This window comes from Protobothrops mucrosquamatus, unplaced genomic scaffold (assembly GCF_001527695.2).
Source record: "Protobothrops mucrosquamatus isolate PMUCROS unplaced genomic scaffold, P.Mucros_1.0 scaffold218, whole genome shotgun sequence".
NCBI lineage: Eukaryota > Metazoa > Chordata > Lepidosauria > Squamata > Viperidae > Protobothrops > Protobothrops mucrosquamatus.
In genome coordinates, this window is record NW_015386571.1 from 731,618 (window position 1) to 745,270 (window position 13,653).

The window sequence follows — 13,653 nt, forward strand, 5'->3', positions numbered from 1 at the left end:
ATGTTCAAAGGCATCGGCCTTTGGTGCATTTCAAAAACCTTTCGAATCCTCATTCCAACATCCAGACCTTCTCTTGAGTTTTGTGAATGGATTTTTAAAAAACATTTTATTAATATTTTGAAATAATAACATGTTTGTAATTATTCTATATAATTCTGTGTTAATTATGCTTTATCAAAAATGTTCATATACCACTTCGAGATGTTTTTGATATGGGCAGCTCCATACAAAATAGATAAAGTAAATAAGTACTGACCAACTGTCTTTTAGATTAAATGCATTTTTCAATACCATTATGCTTGGCTGGCATTCTCTCTCTCTCTCTTTTTGTTAAGGTATGGAGGAAGTTTGATTATTCTGCAATGTTCCAAACAGGTCAGCAGAGTGAAAGCCAATTTTAAAATATTTTATTCTAGTGAAATATAATATGCTTCATTTTGCAGATTTTGACAAACCAGAGAGCAAAATGCTTGTTGTTTCTTTTCATTTGACTTGCGTTAGTTAATATATTTCCTGTTGACTTCTGGTCACTTCTCTGCATATTAGCAAGCACTCTCTAAAGAAAACTTCTGAAGAAGGTCCAAATAATAATAATAATAATAATAATAATAATAATAATAATAATAATAATAATAATAATAATAATAATAATAATAATAATAGTAAAGTTAGAAGGGACCTTGAAGGTCATCTAGTCCAACCCCCTGCTCAGGCAGGAAACCCTATACCATTTCGGACAAATGGCTGTCCAGTCTCTCCTTAAAAACTTCCAGTGTTGGAGCATTCACTGCTTCTGGAGGCAGGTTGTTCCACTGGTTAATTGTTCTCACTGTCAGGAAGTTTCTCCTTAATTCTAGATTGCTTCTCTCCTTGATTAGTTTCCACCCGTTGCTTCTTGTCCTGCCTCCAGGCACTTTGGAAAATAGCTTGACTCCCTCTTCTTTATGACAACCCCTGAGATATTGGAACACTGCTATCATGTCCCCCCTCGTCCTTCTCTTCATTAAACTAGACATACCCAATTCCAGCAGCCGTTCCTCATATGCTTTAGCCTCCAGTCCCCTAATCATCTTTGTTGCTCTTCTCTGTACTCTTTCTAGAGTCTCAACATCTTTTTTACATCGCGGTGACCAGAACTGGATGCAGTATTCCAAGTGTGGCTTACCAAGGCATTGTAAAGTGGTATTAACACTTCATGTGATCTTGATTCTATCCCTCTGTTAATGCAGCCTAGCACTGTGTTGGCCTTTTTGGCAGCTGCAGCACACTGCTGGCTCATATTTAGGTGATTGTCCACTAGGAGTCCGAGGTCCCTCTCACAGTTACCGGTACTACTATTGAGCAAGATGCCACCTATGCTGTACTTGTGCATTTGGTTTTTCTTGCCTAAATGTAGAACCTTGCTTTTTTCACCATTGAATTTCATTTTGTTAGATAATGCCCAGTGTTCAAATCATCTTCATGCTGATATACTCAGAAAAAGCATCCCCTATTTACAGTAAAAAGTTAACTAAACTAAAAGTTAACTAAACGTTAGGCCATGCTGGAACAACAAAATGTCTCCAAACTAGAATATCTCTAATTCAAAGCTATAGGAAACAGCTGAAATCTTGAGTGGATCAAAAATTGTAATCTTTAATGTAGTCAATGGGGAAATTATTAAATTCAAGTTGCCTTAGTCACTGTGTTCAAATATTTTAACTTAATGTTAATTAAATATAAATCTAATCTACCAACCAGATTCACTTTTTTGGAATACAGCATCTGGGACATCTGTCAGAGACTCACTTTGAGCTTTAGTTTATGAAAGACTCTTGGATTATGATATGGCAGAAGCATCTTCCACACTGCTAGAAGCCCCAGTGAGCTTGGGTGCAAGCTCAACACATTTTAGGCAAAATGTGCCTTTTGTGTATGATGCCCAATGGCAAACTGTAAAACAGGATGATGGAGTTCTTATGCTTATTCCAGTTTTTTTAGAGCCTTCTGTGTTGGCCAGGAATTTATAGGAGTTAAATCCAGGACATCTGAATGAAGCTCATTCGAGAAGACTGATCTGACAGGATGGGACAGGACAAGACAGGAGAGGACAGGACAGGACAGCTGTCTAACAAAATATGGATGCTAAATATCCAAGAGTGTTGGGTTCTCGATCCTTTTAAAAGATGAATTGCTTTTGGATTTGGGGTGTGCATAAGAAATTCATCACCTACAGACATTCTCTGTCCATCTCAATTTTTTACAGTTTAAATCGTAAGGCATTTTATAAGTGACAGAGGGTAAAACGAACAAAACACAAGTTTTTTTTATTGCTGGTGAATTCAAACAGGCAATTTTAATTTATGGAGGAGGATACACATACAAGCAAAAATTTAACTGAGTTATTTCATTATTATGCATTTCAAGTGCCAGTGTATCCTCCACTGCCTTTTGGTGACTATTATCAATAATATAACTGTCATTAATAATCCAGTAATAAAACATCAGTAGTTTGGTTCTTTCCCCACCACCTCCACATCCATTTGAATTGAAAAAAAATAAAAGAAACATAAATAAATTAAAAGTGAAAAATCTCTGGCTACTAGTAAGTTGATTTCCTTTAGACCAGAAATGAGATCTGCACAGCCTGGCTAATAAGATAACCTGGAGAGAATTTGGCATTGAATTAAAGGAAATTTACCCAGTCAATGAATTATCTGATGGATGTTGAATGGCAATATTCCCTGACCTGGTACCTCCAGACATGCTACCTGGGGATTTGTCCAATGCATCTCAAGCACACCAGGTTAAAGAAGATTTCTGCATCAACAATATTAACAATTAATAGCTCAGTCTAGATTCTGGCATACACATTTTCTGTATTTGTGCATGGAAATATTTGTGCACAATATACCAAAGAAAATGACATCAAATAAGTTTTAGAAGTGCTAAGGTAACAAAGGAAAATGCAACACATTTGCAGAATGTCATAATTATTGACCCACTATGAAACATCAGGTAATTTAGAATCAGATTATTATCTTCAATCCCTAAAGAACATAGAATTGTATTACAGTATTGTCAAATGCAGGGAAATGGTATTACCAGTACAAAAATCCAACTCCTTTGTAGTCAGTAATTTTACTATCTTTAACCTTCATTTAGTGCACTTGTAATGCAAGAGTCCAACATGATGAATGGATAACATCATCATTAATTGTAGCATGATTTCATAAACTTCAAGTGTACCAAGAATACATATCTTCAAGTAATGGCCAGACTGAAGTTCTCTAGCCTTTTCCAAGGCTTCACAGATGATGGTTACCAGAAAGTGCAAATGTGGCCCATTTCCTGCCACATGTAAAAGAAATATGATTCACTCCGCTATCTTATTTTTTTAGTATGGATAGCCATCATTGCAAGGCTAATAACAGAGGTTTCTGCTCTGCATGGTCCCTCCCTTTCCTGAAACATAGTTTGGATCAGAAGCGATTAAAACTAAAAAAAAGGAAGAATTATAAGAATTTTTATATAAATTACAAAGTTTAATCCTGTTAAGTGTGTCAGGAGAATAAATACAGTAGGGCAGACCTGGGAATACTTCCACTGCTAATATTCCTGCTCATCCACTACCAGCAATGGATATCAGGTCTGTGGGGAAATGTAAAGAAATAAAATAATCACTCTCTGAAAATATCAATCAAGTTAATATTACCTTCGTTCTTAATCATGACCACATAACATTTACTCAGGGTAGCAGCTTGCCCGCTTTGTTGTTCCTACAATAGAACTCAACCTTTCCAAATCTATTGCCATCAGGGCTATAAGTAGCAAGGTTCCCTGGCAGTGCAAACTGGGGGCAGAGAGTTCTTCAAATGGTGGTCCTAACCTATCAGGTGAGCAGATCTACAATAAAATAACTGCCAGATAGTTAAAAATTAACAGTTGTCTACCAAACAGCAAGACAGTCTTATTTTAAAGAAAAGAGGTGGTGCCACCACAAAAGTACAAGCCCATTCTGTTGCTGGTGCAATTCCATCTCAGGGCATTCCGTTCTATGCAAATGATATCTGGACTTCTTTCTGGTCCAAGAAGCCTAGTGATAGCATATCTTCTTAAAGCTATTGGATGTATTTAGTTCAAGTGACTCCCTTCTCTTTTTTCATTTCTCTTTCATTCTATGAACCTAAAGAACAGATTCTTTTGATGGCTTCCAGAAAGAACCCCTTCTTGTTCATTGCTATTTCTTCTTTAGCTGTCCCTGCATATCACATATTTCTCTTGGGACATTCACTTTGGTCCCTGACTCCAGAATATCTGCAGCCCTTTTGTGTTGTTTTCCACTCACTTGAACCATCTTGAAGGATGATCCTTCAAAGTTCCTCCCCAGCAAACATCAACAGTTGCTCATAAATAGCTTTATGAAGAGATATTGCTGCACTACTAATTCTACCATTTGTGCATTGAGAACACCACCGCAGAGAAGATCAATACAAAAAAGATTGACCACAGGCCTTTCAAGAGTCTGTCCTGCAGGATTTCCACTCCCAATTAATCCAGGCATCAAACAAAGATTTCAATGTGATGTCAATAGTCCATATTTATAGACACTTGGATTTATGAGATTAGAAAATTCCCCCTGGAAGAAGCCAGAGAAGATTTGGATGATGTAAACAGTCACAATGAAAGTTAGCAAGAATCAGCTCTGAAGGAGCCCTCCTGTTGAGTTCCACCAGAAAGTGTGAGAGGAAGAGGTAGAGATGACTTTAGCCATTTTTCTCCTACTTTTTTGCCTACATGTCTATAATGCAGGTTGTACAGCAATGATTGACTTTATCCAGCAAAATAGTTCTTTATTTAAAAAATAGGTACATGAGAGTGGGAAACACTCTAGTGAGCGTCAGAATAGATGATTCAAAAAGTAATATTTTTATAGAAATTCAGCAGGATGCCCAGCACCATAATATTATACACTGTGGTGCAACTTAAAAAAGCCTTAAGAAAAGTACACAACAGGGCAAGTTCTATCTCCACAGTAGTGTGCCACTTTGTTGGGCTGTTTCAACAGGAATTGATTTTTCCTTGACTCTGCAGCATCTCAGGTCCCATGGGAGGTATTGGTTGCAAGCAAGCACCTGAATGAAATATAAGCCAATTCTAAGTCAACTGGGGATATCTGTGGCTATCTACTAATGTTATTTGAACAATTTGGGCCAGCCTTTTGTTTTTTCTAACCCAGATATAATAAAGTATTGATCACAGAATTGTTTTCAGAGTAAGTTACAAGTCAAACTATCTAGTCAACAGGTAGTTGACAATGATACTTGCAGGGTTGTTGTTTTGTTTTTTTTAAAAAAAGGAACCAAGAGAAAGAAAGAGAATAACATTCATAGAAAACCTACTGATTCCACTTTTTCATGCATACCTCCAAACCCAGGAGGTTTGTTTATCGTAAAGGAAACAGGAGTTTTGCTGTTGAGGCCATCATCCCAAGTCTCTAATGAAGGGGCAGGAGCGATTGCTTAGTCTTAGCGTAGTCTAAAGTACAATTCAGTTAGTTTTCACATGACCATTGGCCAAAGTTGCAACAGATGTGGGTACACCTGGTTCAGCATTCTCATCAAAACGCAAACGCAGGGTGTTCCTGATGACTAGCTGTTCCATGATAAATGCTGCACAGAACCATGGGATAGCATACTCCAGGGTTATGAGGCCCATGAAGTTCAAGTCAAACTGTGAATAGTCCCATGGGCAGGCATTAAACTGGCGTAGAATGAAGCCAGTTGTGAACTCCCAAAGATACGTCCATAGAGTGTAAATCAGGCAGCGTACTAGTATGTTACACTTATCCTTCAGGTATAGATACATCTTTTCTACAATGAGGATGGACGTCCCATAGATGAAGAGTGCCCATACACTGGTGACACCTGGGAACTTCCAGTTGAAGTTGACCACAAACTCCCAAGCAGCTGTGAACATCACCTCGCAGAAGTAGCCATGAATGGCATAGAGGTACCAACGGGAGAAAGCAGTCAAAGGTTCTGCAGCTGCCATCCTTCCACACAGTCCCCAGCAGGAACTCTGCAAGAAAACACACCCAGGGAAATAAAACCATTAATGTTACCAAAGCCAGCTCTTGAGGTATATATACAACATGTATCATGCAATAGGTAGCCAAAAGGTGTCCAGATCCTAATATCACTGGCTAAAGAATAGAATAAAAACTGGAGGCAACCGGCAAAAATTAGAAAATGGGAGGAGTACCTGCTTTAGGTTTAAATTTAGAGATGAGCTGCACTTCAGGTCTAAAACCTCAAAAGGATTTCTGAACAGTTATGGATGCTACAGATATCGGTGCCTCCCTAGAAACAGCATCTTTTTTGGGGCTCCCACAGTAGATACACAACCCTAGAAAAATGTATGTTTTAAATTAAGGAAGCACTAACACTCAGATATGCCTGCTCCAGTTCCATAGCCAAATGTTTAATTTACATTTAGAACCAAAATATAATTTAATGCATTGCCAGTCTGCAGTTTAGAGACTTTTATCCTCTCTGCAGGATACATAATAATAGTATTTGGGCTCATACAACACATAAGCCCAAAACCAAACAACCATTTTAAGGTTTAACATATTGATTAATCAGACTGCTTAGCCAAGAGTTTTATATAGCTCTAATCCAAATAGAAAGCTTAACAGAGGACTGGAAATGAAAGAAAGACAGGTGAAATACCAAAGAATAAAAAAGTAGTGAAAATGACACAAGTATTATACAGTTTAGTAAGAGAGGGCAACAAAAAATAATAGGTCAGCATATATATATATATCAAAATGATAATTTGGCTAGATGAATGAGGTCCATTTTTACTCACCCTTTGCCCTTAAATACTCATATTTCCCCTCCGATTTTTCAAATTCTTATTCTAATATATTTAAATTGATTTGATATCAAGAATGAAGAGCAAATGACACTGAAGAAACAAAACATACTACAGAAGTTCTCGACTTACAACCACAATTAAGCCCAACGTATCTGTTGCTAAGTGAGACATTTGTTAAGTGAGTTTTGCTCCATTTTACGACCTTTCTTGACACAGTGGTTAAGTGAATCACAACAGTTGTTAAGTTAGAAATCCAGTTGAAACCTGGTTGTTAAGTGAATCTGGCTTCCCCATTGTCTTTGCTCGTCAGAAGGTTGCCAAAGGTGATCACACTGCAACCGTCATAAATATGAGTCAGTTGACAAGTGTCTGAATTTTGATCGTGTGACCATGGTGATGCTGCAATAGTTGTAAGTGTGAAAAAGTGTTATAAGTCACTTTTTCAATGCCATTATAACTTTGGTCACTAAATGAAATGTTGTAAGTCAAGGACTACCAGTAAGCACTTGGCAACAGTGATACTGTCTGCTTTGCAGATGGCCTGGTGGAAATATGGAATCTTAATAATAAAATGGATTTAGATCAGTTTCAACCAAATTAAATCCCTCCCATCTATGCCTATGTTCATCAGCTACTATCCTCAACTCCAACCCACACTCATACACACATATATAGATACAGTGCAAAGATTCATTTCAGGTCCAACATACTTGACCTTACTGTGTTCTTGCTCAAATCAAGACTTTGTATTAACTCCAAATAAAAATATTTAGAGAACCCTTCAGTAACACTGAAATGTATAGTGCTCTGCTATTGATGGTCAAAGTGGCAGTGTCTGTACCTGTTGATGAAAGGGAATCATATGTAGAAGACATTCTACGGTATAGTGAAAAATGCCATATTGTCGATGCCAGCTGGGGTGGTCTTCCTAGTTCCAACCCAGCCCTCTAGCCACTGCATTGTACCAACTAACTCCATCTGTGGAAGCCAAGGGCTATCCCACCATGAATGACCTGCTGTGACCTTTCATCAGGCTGCAGGGCAGAGAGAGAGAGAGAGAGAGAGAGAGAGAGAGAGAGAGAGAGAGAGAGAGGTCAAGGCCATAGCATCAGCATTGCTGAGGAACCAATGCTGTGGGCTTCTCCTCTACCTGGACTGTTTACATCCCAGTGGTTTTATTAGGATTTTGTAGCAGTTGCTAGGTCCAAGTTTACTGTTTTCTTCCTCTCTTGCAATTCTTTTTCTTTTTTGCATCTCTCAGATTACAAATTTCAGAGTGAGGATTTTTTAAAATTCATTTTGGAAAACCACTTTGGAAAGCTTTTACAGTAAAAAAAACAGGGCTGAAATGTTTTGCCCAAATAGGCTTGTATTTTATGTCAGACACTTCTGAGAGAAAACAGGGTTTCCATCCCCCAGGGAAACCTGTCCTTCCAGGAAGATGAGACAGAGCAGGGCTGCTGGGAAGAAAGAAGACAAATGGGGCCAGGAAGACCAAGCTTAATGACCTGCTGAATTAAAATATTCACTTTTGTATTTATTTTTGTCAGTTGTGCTAGAGCCTCTACATTTTACATCAGGAGAAGAGCATTTGTTACATCTGTGGGGCATGCTTAAATAGAAAGGCAGTACTAGTACCTACTTGGTATCAAAGGGCTCTCCATGTGAGATGAAGACAATGCTGTTGGCATTCTGCCTTTGCCTGTTCTATAGTAGTAATAAAAAAGAAAAATCAACCCCCACAATGAGACATTTTCAGGCCAGTATCCCACTTTAGGCCTCCTGAATGTGGCACATTATCCCCTGCTCCCTAGGCTGGATCCTACTCAGCCTTTTTGAGTCTTGTGAAGTTGTCATCGATGAAGTCATAAAAGAATTTTTGCTGACCTGGGAATAAAGTAGGTAAGAGCATATTTAAAAGTAATAGTGGGGGGAAGGCAGTGTCTATGTCTTCATGCCCAGCTGTGCCAAAAGGTATAAGTTCTCGGTGACTTTTATGACATTCAGGGCAAGCCACGGCATGCTGTTCTACTCCACCAGTAAGGTTCTTTTTTCTCTGTTCAACAGTCAGCTGCACAATTATTGCAAAACTCTTCCTGAAAACATGCATGTTCAGTTGGAAGAAATGATGTATATAATACAAAAAAATACAAAAATATGAACTAAAAAGTAGATGGGGAAAAATACCACAGGCTCTGCTAATTGGAATTATGGGCTTAGGTAGCCCAACGCATCTAGAGAGTTCTGTGTCGAAGAAGGCTGTTATAGAATATGTTCAAAATATTTTTCTACTTATCAAAACTCCACAGCAATATGTAGTTTAAAATAAGATTGCAGTAATAGAATAACCTGAAGTAAAATTTAAAAAGACATGGAACTTTCTTTGTAACCAGTGTGAAAGCACAGCAAAATATTGCAGATTTTATTGCCTATTAAACATTCAGTCAATTGGTACCAACCAATTATTATTATTATTATTATTAGCTCCTGCTACAAAAGGAAGACAAAAGTAAACATGTCTCACATACAAATCAACTTATACTTTTTGTGTGATGGGATATATCACAGGTCCTTTGATGAAGAATGCAAATTGCTGAAGGAGGCTCTTCAGATATCCTAATTATGTATGTAAGAGCCATTTGGATGTAGTAATTAAGACATTGAATTAGGAGACGGTGAGTTCTAGTCCAACCCTAGGCATTAAGCCAGCTGGGTGGCCTTGGCCCTGTCACTCTGTCTCTCAGTCCTAGGAAGCAAATTATGAAATCTTGCCAAGAAAATGGCAGGACTATTCCAAGCAGTTACCAGGAGACAACAATGATTCAAAGACAAAAAGAAAAAAAAATCAACCACTATCTGTGAGTGTGTTAAAGTAACCTAAGCAAGAGCTAATTAATGCATGAATCATTATGCCTGGATCCACTGCTTTAAGGGAAAGGACGCAATTGGAGTATAAGCCATTTGGCCCTCCAAAAACAGAACTTGCAGAAACAATGCCTTCATGCACCCAGTAAGTCTAAACCTCATTCAATAGTGACCTATTCGTATTAATAAAATCCTTTCTCATTCTCCTGCCAACAGAACACTCAATTAAGCAAATATTACATTTTACTGTATGTGTAAAGACAAATATAAATGAAGTCAATTCATATTTGTCCCAGAAACTATGAGATCCCGAGCTATTTCAAATCTGACAGTAATTTGACATGCAATGAAATTAATTGGAGGGAATTCAATGTTCAGTTCTGGGACCAGCTTCATTAGTTTGGGCAGGGAGACTGCTAGGCAACAGAATAGATGGTACATCAAAGGTAGCTAACTACTCTATCACCAAATTCAAATCTTGTTTTAAGTCTGCAAATGAGTTAAATTTATCAATGCAACTCAACAACTTTACCAACAGGATCTGTTCTGCTCTGGTATTAGGAAACTCGGAATAGTATAAATGCAAGAGAATGTATATGTAGATTTTACCAACTTAAACTTTCTCCTTAATTAGGGTTCTTTTCTGTTCATTAGGGTTCTCCTCTCTGATAGCATCTTGCTACTACGGTACCTATCATCATCTTTACCTCCTCCCCCCCCCGAAAGACTGCCTGAAAGACTGCCTGGAAAAGTCCTTGCAGTTTTCTTGACAAGATTCTCCCTAGAGATGAGAGAAAGTGACTGGGCCAAGGTCCAGTTGGCTTTGTGCCTAAGGTGGGACTAGAACTCACAGTTCCCCTGATTTCTAGCCTGATTCCTTAATCAGTACACCAAACTGGCTAGCCATCTTCAAATCTTCCATTTCTCAGTGAAGTTAATCAAGAAACAATCTTCTCCATTCTTGCTCCCATCCCCCCACCACACACACCTTAAATAAGTAACCGGGACACTAGGTACAACTTGCTTTGACCGAGGTCACTGCCCTTTTCCATTAGCATTTCCTGGAGAACATTTGGAAATGCCAAGATCCTACCTGGTCTACCATCTCCTTTCCCTTATCTCACATTTCTAATCCCACCAAGAAAAGGCTGAGTGTTGAACATGTGGATGGGCAGAGGGCAACCTCTCATTTTTTTTATCAGCTTCTAATTGAAGATTAGAGGATTTGCTCTGTTTAGAAAGAGAGACTTGCTGAATGCTTGGAAAAGAAAAATAGGTCATTTCTCTCTGTAGGAGAAGACTCAGGAATATTGCTTTCTATCCCTTCTTACTAAATAAAAAAAAAAAGATCTACCTGGGGGTGGCTTCAGGGACAGGCTTTTTTGTTGGGGATAGGCTAGAGAATTCTGGGAGTTGAAGTCCATACATCTTCAAGCTGCCAAGATTGAGAAATGCTAGTTTATAGGTATAGCTCCAAAGCAACAAAGATGATTAGGGGACTGGAGGCTAAAACATATAAGGAACGGTTGCTGGAATTGGGTATGTCTAGTTTAACGAAGAGAAGGACGAGGGGGGACATGATAGCAGTGTTCCAATATCTCAGGGGCTGCCACAAAGAAGAGGGAGTCAAGCTATTCTCCAAAGCGCCTGAAGGCAGGACAAGAAGCAACGGGTGGAAACTAACCAAAGAGAGAAGCAACCTAGAACTAAGGAGAAATTTCCTGACAGAACAATTAACCAGTGGAACAACCTGCCTCCAGAAGCAGTGAATGTGCCAACACTGGAAGTTTTTAAGAAGAAACTGGACAGCCATTTGTCCAAAATGGTATAGGGCTTCCTGCCTGAGCAGGGGGTTGGACTAGATGACCTCCAAGGTCCCTTCCAACTTTATTATTATTATTATTATTATTATTATTATTATTATTATTATTATTATTATTATTATTATTATTATTATTATTATTATTATTATTATTATTATTACTACTATGTGGGAGGGGAGAGAGGAAAAATGAAAGTCAGATTTGGATTGTCCACAAGGTGACATAGGAAAAACTGCAGCGTTCTTAGAATGTAAGGGAGAAGGCCAGGTAGCTCATTCCCTGAAACACTTTTTTGTAGATCTCATCACATGTCTCATCAACTCCAGAATGACTTTTGTATTCTCAACTGAGCTTTGAAGGGGACAAATCTGCCAAACAAAATTGTGGAGTGGTGCTATCCACTATTTTTTATTTTCCAAGAATGCTGTAGAACACATATTGGGCATTCTTTGAAATGCAATTTTGTCCACTGCAATTTTGTTCTGGCCTGCTGTGAAATTGAAGAAGACTCTGGCTTTTGCCTTAGTGAGACTCCCAGCTCTGTTTAATGACTGTTTCCATCTAGTCAAACAAAGGCACATAGCAAAAAAAGAAACCTTTTTTCATAGTCTTTTTAAAAGTTGAGAGTTGGACAAGAGTAACATATAATTATCACTTTCCACAAATCATTTGCTGTATTATCATCCAGCTTGCATGATACAATTAAGATGCAATCCAGACCCCACATAAATTGTGGCACTCAACTCCTGTAGCAGTTTAATTAACACAGCTATGTGCTAGATATTAGACTTATGGGCAGAATGTGAAAATTCTTACAGAGAAGATTTCTAATCTTGAAACCGACATGATAACTCTGCTGTATTTGAGCTGTAAAGTTCAAGTTTGAGAAAACTGAGTGAACTGTTTCCAGCTTGGAGTTTATTTTAAATTAAGACCTTTAAGGTGATATCTACAGATCTCAGTATGTCTGCAGACTTTTCTCTTTTCCACATTCCTTGCCCCATAACACACTTTTCAAGACTCTTTTCTTTTTCTTTTTAAAGAAGAACAAAATTGCAGCGGACAAAATTGCATTTCAAAGAATGCCCAATATGTGTTCTACAGCATTCTTGGAAAATAAAAAATAGCGGATAGCACCAATCCACAATTTTGTTTGGCAGATTTGTTCCCTTCAAAGCTCAGTTGAGAATACAAAAGTCATGCTGGAGTTGATGAAACATGTGATGAGATGTATCCTCACCTTTACCTTTTGGTAAATGGGCATTTTCTGATTATCTAATTTCTCTAGAATTACATGTTTTTAACAGTACAAATATGCTCATAATGATTAAAAAGGTTAGACCCATATTAAATCCATTTGATCTAGCTATTAGCCTTTCTTTTTCTTTCTTTAAATTATCTGCCCTACGCTGACCTTTTGTTTTTAGCTGTCAGTCAGACAGTCCCTGTCAAACTGCCAATCCATCCTAAGAGGATATATAGGATAAAAATGAGTGACAAAAGAAGATCAAATCAGCCTAATGATCAAGTGAAGTCAAGAGAGCATCAATGTGCAAGTTTCACTGTCATCGGCCAATTACAATTTTGCTGGGTTTCTCCCATTCAGTGAACCACCTGGCAGTTGGTTTTGTTTGAAGTTTATCAAAGAAAGAAGACTGTAGAAGATTAAAAGTTATAACTCAAACATAAGAATGGCAAATTCAGTAACAGAGGAAGTAACTGATTATATAATGGAATGTGAAAATGACCTTGCAAGATAAGGACAAGAGATGCTGCCTAGGAAACAATCAGAGGGTGTAAGCCACCCAGAGTCATCCTGTGTGAGTTGGGCAGTCATATACCCTATTTATCGGCGTATAACACGCACAGGCGTATAACACGCACCTTCATTTTAAGAGGGAAATTTCAGGAAAAAAACTTAAAGGTGGGGCCGGGCGGCGGAGAGCTTGGCGGCAGCGGCAGCAGGAGGATGGGGAAGGGGCGCGGCTGCCCGGGCCAAGGTGGGGCCGGGCGGCGAAGGGCCACGGCTGCCCGGGCCGAGATGGGGCCGGGCGGTGGAGAGCTCGGCGGCAGCGGCAGCAGGAGGATGGGGAAGGGGCGCGGC

The 13,653-nt window shown here is 38.6% G+C and overlaps 1 protein-coding gene across 2 annotated transcripts in view; it reads right to left on the reverse strand.

Annotated features, from left to right (window-relative positions):
• Nucleotides 1-2,316: 2,316 nt before the first annotated feature.
• The window catches only part of TMEM229B (transmembrane protein 229B), a 52,879-nt gene continuing 41,542 nt past the window's right edge, over nt 2,317-13,653 (reverse strand). The window contains exons 1-2 of one of the 2 annotated variants that reach the window (XM_015814095.1): nt 8,504-8,537; nt 2,317-6,060 (exon numbers count right to left, since the gene is read on the reverse strand). In XM_015814095.1, the coding sequence (XP_015669581.1) occupies nt 5,530-6,033 (504 nt within the window). In that variant the 5' untranslated portion in view covers nt 6,034-6,060; nt 8,504-8,537 and the 3' untranslated portion in view covers nt 2,317-5,529. Of the gene's footprint in view, nt 6,061-8,503; nt 8,538-13,653 lie in introns of those variants that run through there. The other variant, XM_015814096.1, reaches the window with a different exon arrangement.